This window comes from Microtus ochrogaster, linkage group LG1 (assembly GCF_000317375.1).
Source record: "Microtus ochrogaster isolate Prairie Vole_2 linkage group LG1, MicOch1.0, whole genome shotgun sequence".
Classification (NCBI taxonomy): Eukaryota; Metazoa; Chordata; class Mammalia; order Rodentia; family Cricetidae; genus Microtus; species Microtus ochrogaster.
The window spans coordinates 36,832,107-36,845,619 of NC_022027.1; the positions used below are offsets into that span (position 1 = coordinate 36,832,107).

General features: G+C 32.2%; 1 protein-coding gene across 4 annotated transcripts in view; it reads left to right on the forward strand.

Moving 5' to 3' along the window:
- The window catches only part of Epha5 (EPH receptor A5), a 289,143-nt gene extending 282,952 nt beyond the window's left edge, over positions 1–6,191 (forward strand). For all 4 annotated transcript variants that reach the window (XM_005359425.3, XM_005359426.3, XM_013350834.2 and 1 more), the window contains one exon: positions 4,288–6,191. In XM_005359425.3, coding sequence (XP_005359482.1) covers positions 4,288–4,393 — 106 coding nt within the window. In that variant the 3' untranslated portion in view covers positions 4,394–6,191. The remainder of the gene's footprint in view (positions 1–4,287) is intronic.
- Positions 6,192–13,513: the final 7,322 nt, after the last annotated feature.

Consider the following 13,513-nt stretch of genomic DNA (forward strand, 5'->3'; position numbering starts at 1 on the left):
TAGCATATTCCTTGTGTCCCTGTTCTCTCCAAGATTGTTATCATTAAAAGATGTTGTTTTTTTTCTAACACTTTTTTGACATCTAATGAGATGATCATGTGGTTTTTATTTTTCAGTTTGTTTATATGGTGGATTATTTTGACAGATTTCCTTTTTTTTTTTTTGGTTTTTCGAGACAGGGTTTCTCTGTGGCTTTGGGGCCTGTTCTGGAACTAGCTCTGAGAACCAGGCTGGTCTCAAACTCACAGAGATCTGCCTGCCTCTGCCTCCCGAGTGCTGGGATTAAACGTGTGCGCCACCATCTCCCGGCTTGTAAGGGTGCTGTATCAGCACTAGAAACATCCTCATGTGTTGTTTGGATTTCAAGAGGTAACAATGCAATGTAATGTGTATAAAGAGGCTATAGCTAAAACTATTCAAACATGGCAGGTCTTAGATGCACAGTTAAACAGGACAAAAAGTGTATCCTTAACCATCAAAAATGTTTTCCTTCCAAAAGTCACTGTACCAGAGTGGAGTCATTTCCTTGTCACACACAATGTAATTATTATTATGAATCTGCCCACTTTAGATATGTAGAAGACAGTAAAATAGAATCTGTTATGATTGCGAGATGTCTATTGGCTAAAGTACTTTCTGAGCTGTCATGAATTCAGAGACCCAATACCCCCCCATAAAAGCCATATATGGTAGCAAGTGTTTTTAAAGCAATTTTTGCATATCAGCAACAGGCCAATCCCAGGGTATTCACTGTTCCGTCTATCTGCAGAAGCAAACGCTAGGTTCAGTGATGGACCTAGTTCAATAAATGAATGAATAAATGAATGTAAATAAGTTAGATAAGCAATTTAGAAAGACACTCAGATGTCAGCCTCTGGTAACCATATATGTCTACAGAGTTGAGTATAGATATACATATGTCACATGCACAAACACAGGAACACGTGAGTATATGTGCACACACATGCACCTATATATATGAATATATATGTATATACATATATATACTCATAAAGGAAAACAAAAATAAAACAAACTATTTGAAATAACCAGATGCGTGAGATGAAACTATTTCCAATATTTTAATGCATTTGTCAGTATTGGAAGAAAGATATTCACGCTTCAGATAATTATCTCCAGCAGCAACTTAATTCTCCAAGGCATTGTCTGAGAACAGTTTAAATTGCATAAATACTTATTCTCTTTTTTTTTATTAAACAAGGACATTATAGATATTTTTATTACAAGTATATAATAATATTGATTTGTTTCTTTAAATATCACTTTAATAAGTCTTAATGAACAAATCAGTTTTAAAGAATTACCACAGAACTCTACAAAAGATGTACTTATTTGCAGCAATTTCTAAACTGTAATACTTCGTTTTTGTAATTTCGCTTTCTTGCATGGTGAAATAAAGGACAGGAAGTGAGAAAAAGGAAAAGAGAAGGCAAGGAGAATGGAAAGAATTTCAGTGTTCTGACCATATGCCTGAGTGTGTAGAGAGTATCAGATAATAAACCGATATTGAAAAGCTATTTTATGTGTTTTTAACCAGAAAAATTAGTACAAATTTAACTTAAAATCTGTATGAAAGTTTCTAGCTAAGTATGATTTTATACAACTTTAATTCTAACATTTAAGAAGAGAAATTAATTTTGACTTTCATAAATACAAACTATGTAACAATATTCAGTAACCAATTGAAATTCTTCAAAACATTCCCTTTTCAGCATAACGTACTCTATATATTGACATTTTAAATTTTTTTGTAATCAGTTTTTGGACAACTAAATTATAATTGTATCAGCTTTAGCAAAGCTACATATATAAAAATATGCAAAGCAAATGATTAAATGTCATTCCTGCTAAGAGTCACAATGTGGCACAAACATATATACACAGACAAACCCTTCAAAATAAAGTGTTACATGGAATAGTCCATGTCATTTGAGTTGGAAAACCAATACATTTGGGGTTTTAAGACATTGCAAGAAAATGTAATTGTTATCTTTTAAATGTTGTTTCTACTGAATTATGTAACCTAAACGCATATGCTATTTAAATAAAGACATGCCCTTGAAAATTGGATGTATCACTTACAATTTTACAATACATTTGACAAAAATAAATTTTAAAATATGATTTTCTAAACTCAAATTAATTTTTTTTTACTAGAAACTGATTTTTCTAAGCTCAAAATTAAATCCTTTATGTCCTGGCTGTGATTTATACTTTGCTAGGAAACACCGATAAACATTCACTTTACTATTTTTCATGAAACATATAGAATGATCAGAGTTACCCAACAATGCAAACTATGTTTTAATGTAGATTCAGTATACAACTTTAGTCACAACAACAAAATGTGTTCAGTTCTTTGGGGATTTTCCATATTCAATTATGCTTTAAGTGTTTCTTTTCTTTTTCTTTTTCTTATTATTTATTTATTTTTTACCGAAATCACCCTTGAAAGCAGTGAGAAATTAAAGTTTGGATTTAAAACTTTGGCTTCTGGTTTTAGTCCTACCTCAGATGCCTACTGATGTGCTCTACAGATGAATGTTTTAAATTTTCCAAGTCTATGTTTTTTTGTCCATAAGGTAAAAATTTGTTAAATTATGTGTTACCATTAAATACATTGCAGTACCAAGAAACTGGATGATTATTAAACATCACTGGTTATTCTTACATTTAATGATATGGTTTTCAATATGAAGAGTGTCTCCATTAAGAACTCATCACTGTCTAAAGAATTTTGCCCTGTCACAATGAGGAGTCTCCCCTTTTATTCTAGTATCTGTTCAACAGAAGCCAGGAAGGCTGTTAAGTAACCTACAATAAATAGAGTAGCCTTTAATGGCTTAGACTCACCTAGCCTAATGTCAAGCCTGAGCATGCCAATTTAATTTGAAAGAAATACAACCAAATTATTTTTATTTGTACTTTAATTCTCTATTACCTATTACTGTGATAACAATGGTGTCTTTGTTTCTGAGTACATTTCTACTGAATCTATATTTTGCTGATGTTTTTATTACATACCTCATCAGTAATTATTATTTTTTATAGTTTGCTGAAATCTTGTAATTAATGTTAATATCCAAATCGTAAAAAAAGAAACATTTTACTGTCATAAGTATGAGTGATATCTTGGTTGTTTCTCACTTCTAAAATTCTCATAAAAAAATTCAGAAACCGTAAAAAGGACAAGCATTACAAAAATCTTAGTAGATGATTCTTTCCAAGGCTGACAAGGTTGAAGCCAAGGTGTTCAATCTTCTTCATAGCAGAGACTTTGTGTTGCCTGAAAATACTGTTTTACTTATCACGATCTTGTCTTTGTCTTTACTCCTATTGGATAGCTAAGAAAATTAAAATTAAGACACTAAATGCAAAAAGTGGAAATTATTAGATCAATGTCTTTAGCAAGGTGACTTCCTAAGGAATTCTAGGTCACTTAGAATTATGAATTATAAGTTAATTTTTCTTAGAATTAGTTCATAAAATTTTCCTAATATGTGAATTGATTGTATTTGTCCAAAAACCATTTTGAGGAATAATTTCTTTTTAAAGTCTATGAAATGGCATTTAAAATTTTTATGCTTGTTTTGGGTGCTCTATAAAATGAATTTAGAAATACAAACATTTTAAGATTTCTTTTGTATAATTCAATTATTTTTGTATAGTCTTCAGAATTCTCTAAATGTCAAAAGAAAATAAAAGCTGATGTATGATTTGGTAGAAGAGGAAACTGGCACTTTGAACCCAAAGTATAAAATGACACAAACTTTGTTACAAAAACACTATAAGAATGATTATTGTGTAAGGCTATCTGTCATGTATGATGGTTGCATGGAATGAATCAGAATCCAAAATACTTCAACTTTCAATTGATAAGGTGTTAAAATCTAAATTACATTTTACATTTCTTTTAGCAAAAATACTGTTTGATGTTGTTTTAGGATCACATTTTCAATGCTGTTCAATGAAAATGTACCCACTGTATTTAGAATTGATTGGTAAGATATATACATTTATTTTTCATGACTATGTACCATTTAAATTAGGGTTTTCATCCACAGGAATAAATGTGTACATTTTTAATGTAAATATAAACTTTTTAAGTTTTAGAACACACTTTGAAAACTGGACTGTGACTGTCTAAGATTGTCACTATTTTGTGTTACTTCTTACAAAACATGTGCCCCTTTGCCAGCGTGAAATATTGAGGTGTGCTACAAAATGAATCAATACATACATCCAATGTGTGCTTTCTTCATGCAGGGACTTGAGGCGCCTGGGAGTGACTCTGGTCGGTCACCAGAAGAAGATCATGAGCAGCCTTCAAGAGATGAAGGTGCAGCTGGTAAATGGGATGGTGCCAGTGTGACCTCTGTGTGTCACTTCTCCAAGTGAACAACTCTGCACTTTGTAAACAGCCCTGAGATTTCTTTTAACAATTCTAGGAGAAAAGGGAAAAGAGTGATATCTCAACCTTTGGAGGCATTTGCCTCAGCCGTTGAATTTGTAATCAATATTTTACTAAAATATCCTTATCTTCCTCTTATTGTCTTCGTTTTATGAACAAGTGTAACCTTCATAGAGTGGAAACATGGAGATAAACATTCTATAATAAAATAGTAACTCAATCCTTCCCCCATTACTTCCACAGAATCTAGTCCATGAAATATATCAAGACACGGCACCTTTACAGACAGTTAAGGTAGCCCCTTTCAAAACTTCCAGGGATCTACTTGAAAGGAAAAGTTTTAAAGCCATGTGTGGGCTAAGAAAAGCTGCATTTCACTGACGTTTACTTCAAGTCTTAATTGTCTACATAGTGTATTGAAGAGCAATATGATTAGATTATTCCTTAAAAGCAGTTTGTAATTTCAAATGCAATTACATGTTAAGTTATAGAAAATAGTTTATAAACATTTTGCTTGGTCAAGGAAAAGTTGAATACAGGGTGTATATTTATCTTTTTGTATTATAGGATTTATTTGTAGTTGCTCTTCTAGAGAACATTAGATAGTGATTGTGTATATACTGTATGTATAATTTATAATATGGCCAGGAACTGACTAAACTTGGATTTTGTGTGTGTGTGTGTGTGTGTGTGTGTGTGTGTGTGTGTGTATGTATGTGTGTGTGTGTTGGAATATGCATATAATATTGTTCTGCTTGCCTTTTTATGGTGTTTTAATTTTGGAAGTATACAGGAAAGGGTGTTCTATGCTGTAATATGAATAAGAGAAATAGGAAACAGTATAACAAAATCCAGTTCAAGTCGATGTTTTTCTCTCATTTTGAAAGCAACTATTTAGTTTAGTTAAACAGCTAATGCCTCTAAGGTGAAATCCCTTTGTGTTCTTACAAATACATTCTACTATCTCTGACTAAGAAGTTCTAGCCGATAGTTTTATGCCCTACTATGAAATTAAACCTTCCTAAATGTAGTTCCAGAAAACATTTTCTCCAGCAACTTTGACACTAGGGCACATTTATGTGAGCTGTTATCTGAGTGTGCTGGCTTCTGTTGGGATCCAGGCGGGGGCACTCAATGTCTCCCTTTGTGCTCTTCCTTGTAGTCACTGCCATTGTGTCTCATCAGTACAAAGGGAGGCGGGGGAGGGGGATGTTTTTTAACTCATATTTTTGTTTCGAGGTTCTTTTGTAAGTAATAACTCCTTGTTTACATTTTAATTACATTCTGCCCACCATTACATAACCTTGATTATACTTTAAAGAATCAATGAAAAGTATTAAGAAATTAGACGGTTAAGTAATATAAAATACTCCTTCAGTCCATTTTATATACTATACCAGTCAAGGGCTGTCATTTGAGGTAAAGTTCACACGGTTTATTGAAATGTTCAAAAAAGTGAGCGTGATAGTGACATGAACAATATTTTATGTTGTTACACTTCTAAAATCAGGAGAATAGTATGTGGTAATTGAGGAGCAGAGAATTTAAAAGAGGACTTTCAGTGCTACCTTGGTAAAAGCATGTAAGAGGAGCGAGATCTGCAGGAGAGGTGTCAGGGTTTTGTTAGCCTTAGTCCTTGCTCTTGTGTTTGTTTCTCTTCAGTGTTAACCCAATGAGAAAAGCAATTGTGAAGCAGACTTTCTCTCTCTCTCTCTCTCTCTCTCTCTCTCTCTCTCTCTCTCTCTCTCTCTCTTTCTCTCTCTCTCTCTTTCTCTTTCTTCCCCATCCATTTCTCTTTTTTAGTGAATAATGAAAGATCAAAACAACAAAGCGTTTGTAAGTCCACACTGCATTCTAGAAATCTCTATTACTTTAGTTAAATTTTTAGAAAATATTGAAAGGAGCAGTGTAATACTGTCTAGTTAAAAGTCGCAGATAGATATCATCATTAAAAAATGCATTTATACAATTAAAAAACATAAGATCATTAAAACTAATTCCTATCCAACAAAATAATTGAAAATTTTATTATACTCTACTGACTTTTGAAAATTTATTTAAATATTAATAATAAAATAATTTAGAGAACTTTATAACAACAAAAGCTTACAAATGCACATGTTAGAGCTTGTACTAGCCACAACTATATGGCTATAAACACAATCCACACAATATATTGTTTTGATAACTCTGTATGTTCAGAGATTATTGGTAGGTCACTTATACATAAGTGGCTAGCAGTTGGAGTGATGATTTTCGCTTTCTCAAAATAGAATATAAATTATTTTTAATCAAATTTACTTTTTTCCTTTACAATTCAAGTGTTACATTGGGAAAGTAATTCAGAGAAATGTTGTATGGTCACACAGCTTTCATCCACACCTAAATTTGGTTGAGAGTTTCTAAAGAATGTCAATATGATTTTAGAACAGATAGACTTTTAAATTATACGTGCTCTGCCCCCCAGAGAGGAAAGAATGCCTTTCTAAAATATTTGTTCACCACTGGACATGTCACCATTGGAAAGTGTCAATCTCATCTATAAATGTGAGAAGTGGATGAGGGAGAGGAGCCTGCTCTCGTAAAATGTAGTGAGTCTGTCACTCAGCATCGGACTTGGCAAATTCCAGTGGTGCGAATTCTTTTCCTGTGGATTCATTTTCTTACCCACCGGCTCCCAAATCTAAAGAATAGATTCCATAATCCTCATACACGCAACTGATTTGTAAAATGATATGTAATTGTATTGTAAGACGGTATGACAGGGAATTGCTCTGAACTGACTGGTTCTATTTGAAGTCATTCAGTTACTATGTTTATCAATCATAATTTATATCTAATCATGCCATTCACTAGTATGGGTCTGACAAAAATAAATGATCTCCCTGAAATGTAATAATGATATGCAAAATGTAAAGATACTAATTTCCAGCATTTGAAAACTGTAATATGCATGGTTTTTAATTCCTGTATTTTATTAATCAACTCAGCATTCTAAAGTAATGGAATCGTTGTACAATTTACACAGAAATATTTTATTAGAACTTAAGTGTGTCTAGAATTATTCATTTTGGAAGTTTTCAAAAATAATGCAAAACACCCTTAACTCTGTTTATAAAACAATTCTAACCTCTGTGTAGTAAAATGTGATACAACTTTCACATCTCATGTTAAAGTGGAGCTGTTAAAATGGGTTGAGCACTTACACATTTGCATGTCTGCTATTTGAATTCTATGTGGAAGTGAAAGATATTTGTATGTCTATTGAAGTGAGTTTTCAGAAGCACAATGAGAAACATTTGCCTTTGGAAAATGTTTTGGCTGTATGGTACATTAGATGGCAAAGAGTGTCAGGTGTTAGAGTCTTAGTAGGTATACAATGTTGCATAGTAGAAAATATCTCTGTCTCATTTTGTTCTTGCTAAAAATTAGGAGGGAAAACTAAATGTGATAATAAACAATCTTTGTTTAAGTTTTGCCAGATGTTTAACCTCAGTGTAAATAAGAAGTAAGGACAATATGATGACGATGGAGATAATAATGAACAAATGAACAGAATCGTAATGGTAGCTTTATTTGAAATTTGATAGCTCAAATAAGTCATCATTTTATCTCAATGCTATAGCACAGCTGGTTACATTGAATATTTTTGCTCTATTATGCTGTTAATTATATAGTAATGTATCAAGAAAGAAATAGATAAGAATTTTCTTCTCATTTCTTGTTAATTTATAAGTCTTTCACACATCAATAGTTGAATGTTTTTATTCAGAATGACCATGTAATTGTCACTTAGAAAAAGCTGCTATTTCTTTTTTTAAAAGTGTGTTTATAATAATGACTCAAGTTCCTTTTCTCTATGTTATTGAAAAAAGTAAAGTTGGCAAAAATATGTCCCATCTTTTCAAGTTGGGTGCTAGTTTCACTGGTTTGAGTGGTCAACTATATGTGAATAATTAGACTACTGTAGTTTTGCAATTAATTATTTAAAAGAAGATATATAAATATATAATGCATTTGTAATAGTCTGAGACTAAAGTCAGACTCTGTCCTTTGTTAATATGTTTATCAAAATCACTTAGTTTCAGGCAAATCAGAGACATTTGTGAGGCCTATCTGACTCTTCAGTAGGCGTCAGGTTATCTGATGTCCCTGATTCAAAGTATTATTCAAGGAAGGATGAGCGTTTTTGTCTTAGTTCCCATCCGCATCTCTGTGAGCTTTCAGTTTGTATACATGTTTTTGTAGTGTACTATATTAAATTTTATATTTTTTCAGAAAATAAAAGTCCTTTGAATATAGTAAAATCTGGTTGTCCTACTTGATCTCTCCTAACATTTAAATTTATAGCCTTTAGCATTGGATTTTTATTCTGATACAAATGTTCACTTTTCTAAGTTATAAACATAAAGATGATCTTACATATATTCCTCAATAAATAAAATTGTAGAAGATTTTCTACACTCACCATGACAAAATACAACATGCATGTGAAAAAGGCAATAAAATGAAACAACGTCAGATACCACAGCAGACATAAAAATAAAAATGAAAAATTATATTCTATTAGTACCATCTACAAAAGGGGATATTTTTGTAATTGACATCAATATGTGTCCATCTTATTGATAGGAATCTCTGCTATCACACTGCAAGAAGTGAACCTTGCTACAAGAAGGGGATTAAGAAGCAGGGTTCTAAGTATTATATCACAGTGATCTTTAAAAACGGCAAGTGATAACTCTATTCTGTGGATTGAAGCATGTTTGTATTTAGTGTACTTTCAACATAAAAATGACATACTATGTTTATAGAATAATCATAAGGTATGCTGATGTATAAAATTCCCGATTATTAGGGTTTTATATACTATTTCAATATTTATTTTCTTATGTTACCAGAGACTACCTTGTTAATGTGCTACATGCATAAAGATACTATTTAAAAAACAATTTTCTCAGTCTGCTACTTATATTGACAAAATTGGAGTAATATGGTATTCAGTGTTTAATGAAGAGGACATTCGGAAGTGGAAATTCTCATGCTTACCTTTGAGATTCACATTGTTGACTTTCTTAACTAATGGCACAGCTAGGACTCAGTGTGGAAATAATAAAGTTTATATTTCCACCAGTCAAAGTGTTAACTTTAGTGCAGATTTCGGGATCTTTCTGATCACATGCAAGCGTATTCATTCTGTGGTGACGTTTCAACATTGGGATTCTTCGCCCAGGCCTAAGAACTCAGTTCAGACACTTCTGTGATAGAGGTCATCATTTCTTCAACTAATTCAAAACAATGACACAGTTTTGTAATTTACTACAAGTTCAAGTAATTGTCATAAATAGTTATTGTTTTTATTATTATATTTCTATTTTTATTATATCTAATGTTCTTTAGAATTTGTATAGACAGAGGCTGCTTTGCTTGTTCGTTCCTGGCTGCCCAGACCCAAAATAATCACACTTTATCTATATTAATTCCAACACTGTTTGGCCAATGACTTAGATATATTCCTGCCTAACTCTTATTTCTTAACCCATTTCTATTCATCTGTGTATCACCACAAGGCTGTGGTCTACTAGTGGGCATCTTTCTCCTTCAGCAGCTACATTGTGTCTCTTTGACTATGCCTTCTTTTCTCCTCTATCTCTGCTAGGAATTCCCGCCTTGCTCTATTCTGTGTTGCCATAAGCCAAAGTAGATTCTTTATTAACTGATGGTGATAAAACATATTCACAGCATACAGAGGGGAATCCCACATCACACTTGGAGGTGCACACATATTTGACTAACAATTTGAATTCGAAAACAAACTAAAATAAGTACTTTGAGATTTTTGAAAATTCCTAGTAGTCATTCTGAATCAGTTATACATAAAACATCAAGTAAAATTTTGATTTTACCATATTACTTACGATAATAAACTACTTGAAATAGACAGAGTAAAAGAGACTTTTTTTTTTTTAGTTCTGTGCCCTTAAATTATCTTTTCAATTTTATTTCAAAGTTGATAGTGTTAAAAATGATATCGGAGATGAAGAGGTGAATCAGAGTTATTAGCATTTGATGGTCATACAGAAGATGTAGATTTGGCAGCTCATAACCTAATTGACATCTAAGGGATTCCATGGACTTCTCTGGACTCTGTGGACACCACACACACACACATGAACACAGAATGCACATATATACACACATGTAAATCATCCATACACATAAAATAAAAGCAAAATTCTATTTTAAATGTGATGAATTGATGAATATACTTTTTAATTTTTTGTATTTTTTTCAATTTATTTATTTATTTTTTTTATTTTTGGTTGTTTCAAGAGAGGATTTCTATGCATAGTCTTGGGTGTCCTGGACTCTTGTCTCTGCATCCAGAGTGCTGAGATTAACATCATATATGACCACCACTCAGATATGGATTTCTTTGTCTTTTTTTTTGGTTTCAATTTATAATTTAAATATGTACAATATATTTTGCTCTCATTCTTTTCCCTCCCTCAACTCCTCCAAGATTCCTACCCTCTCATACCTTCCAACCTTATATTTTTCTCACTCTTAAGACAATACACACAAAAATAAGTAAATAAATAGATAGTAGATAAATGAATAGGTAGATAGATAAATAGACAAAGAAAACACACAAAAAAGAAAAATCCTCTCCACAGAAACAGAAACATAAAACCTTGGAATTTGTTTTATTTTACCCAACTCTTTGTGAGCAGGAGTAGCCATGGGTAGTGTGATTAATATAACCAGTATCACCCCATCGAAGAAAACATATTTCTTCTCTCCAAACAGTTACCAGTAGCAAAAAAAATTTCTTAGTTCTGGATGAGAATTTTTGCCCAATTTTCCTTCTTCCTGCTAGGATTTTCTCTTTCTCTGGCTTGAAGTTACGCAGGTCTTTTGCATTTCAAGACACAACAGGAATGATGCACAGATATCTCATAGAATATAGTCAATTTAAAGTTTTCCGGTTTTGAAAGAACAAACATTATTTAAAGATAGCATACAATCTTGAAATAAACCCAATTTTTAAAGCATCTTATCCATTGTCATTATTATTATTATTATGGAATGCACACCAAATCCCTGGTGAGTCTCTAAAAGTTGACTCTCAAAATAGTAATTGAAGGAAAGGTTTATAGTATTAAGTATTATACATATGAGAAGTTGTTTCAACAAAAGAAAATAAATGTGAATCATATTACTTGATGCAAATATTTCAAGTTGAGTCTATTTCTGTATCTTTTCATCTTGCCCTCAGTGAATCTTAGGTTTTATCTATTTTAGAATTAATGTCTATAATTCTTCCTTTACTAAGGCCCTCCACATGCCCGAACATTATGTTTTTTTTTACCTTATCTAATTAAAGTTCTTCTGATTCTGACTACGCCCTAATCATATCCGAATATCAGTCTGTCACATAATTTTATTTGTTGAATTTAATTTTTTAAAAAACATCTTGTGAATATGTATTCATTTATTTGCATAATCTCTTATGTATGTTTGTCCTTTCCTTTGAAATATCGTTACATAACAGCAGAAATTGGGTAATTGTGATTTTTTTGGATACTGTTTCCTTGCTATATAACTATAGCTCTTGCCAAATCACAGACATTCCAAGTGTTTGTGGAAAGAAAGAGAAAACTCTCTATCAATTTACAGGAGGGAATAAGACACAAGTTTATGTTAGCCCTTCAATTGCTCTTCCAATGACAAATTTAAGCATCTTTTAACATTTATTTATAGTGGGGAGCATGCACAAAAATTTAAAAATGTCTATATCAGTTTTCACACTGCCTAGATTAGTTTGCTCTAATTTCCTATTGCCTTTAATTACAGGATATGTTAACACTGAGATATGTGTTACAGGATCTACATTTCAGATATAATCTTTTTACTTCCATTGTAAAGAAGTAATCCAATTTCCTTCTGGTAGTTCAATCAATCACCTCTTTTAGCATTACCAGTACTTTTTAAGTCAATTTACTTAAGAGCATCAGAAGACCTACTTAGATTCCAGTTTAGTAGGTTTGTTGTGTCTTTTGGAATAAGTATCCCACTCCTCAGCCCAAATGTGTAGACCAACAAAGCACAAGTTTGCAGTCACCCAAAGCAAAATTTTATTATGTCACTTAGGATGATAGTGAAAAGAAATGTTCCTATTATCACCTCTTGATTCTGGAAGATAACTCCTGGTTATTGAAGAAAGTTGCCAATATGTTCAATACATATTCAAAGCATTGGTCAACTTCTGGAAAACCCTTATCCACCAGTATCCAGGTGTAAAAGTATATTGTTGTTATTGGTGTAGTAAAAAGCTGATTGGGTTCCAGTGCCTATTTAAATGTGAAGCATTGATGCCCACACAAACAAGCACCAGCAAATAGCATAGAATTGTTGAAATCTACATATCAGAAAAACAGCACAAATTTTACTGACAAAGCTTTGACTCTAAAAGCTATAGGCATCAATTTAAATCTTCAAAAACACCTCTGAGCATAGAAGTTTATAACTCTACAAACACCAGGCAGGTCGTTTCATCTCAAATATGCATTTGTTTTGAATTTATTCATACACAATAGGTATTTTCAATATTCTCTTGAAACAAATAAGCAGAAAAATAAACATCAAATACATGTGTTTTTAAGACTTTTTATAACTGAAAAGAATTGTTTAAGATCAAATAAGGAAATTAGGACCTCTAGTTTTTAGAAGTTAAGATTTTTCTGTTCAGATAATTTCTTTCAATTTCTATAAGTATTACCAAAGACTTGGGGATTCATTTATGACTAATCAATTAATGTAATTACTAAGGATTCTTACTAAAGCAATGTTGGATGATTGACATGCACTGATTGATTGAAGTGTGTAAAGGAAGAAGTACTGTAGACAGTACTCATCTTCCCCACTTGCATTTTAATTAGCATTTTCTGAAATCATTGCCTGATGAAAAGACTCCAGCCTGTGAGATCTCTCTGGGAGTTCACACTAAGGGAAGAAAGGTGAAATGAGGGAAATATTGTTGTAATAGGAGCTGCGGGCTGTGTCCCCAGCACCCTGGCC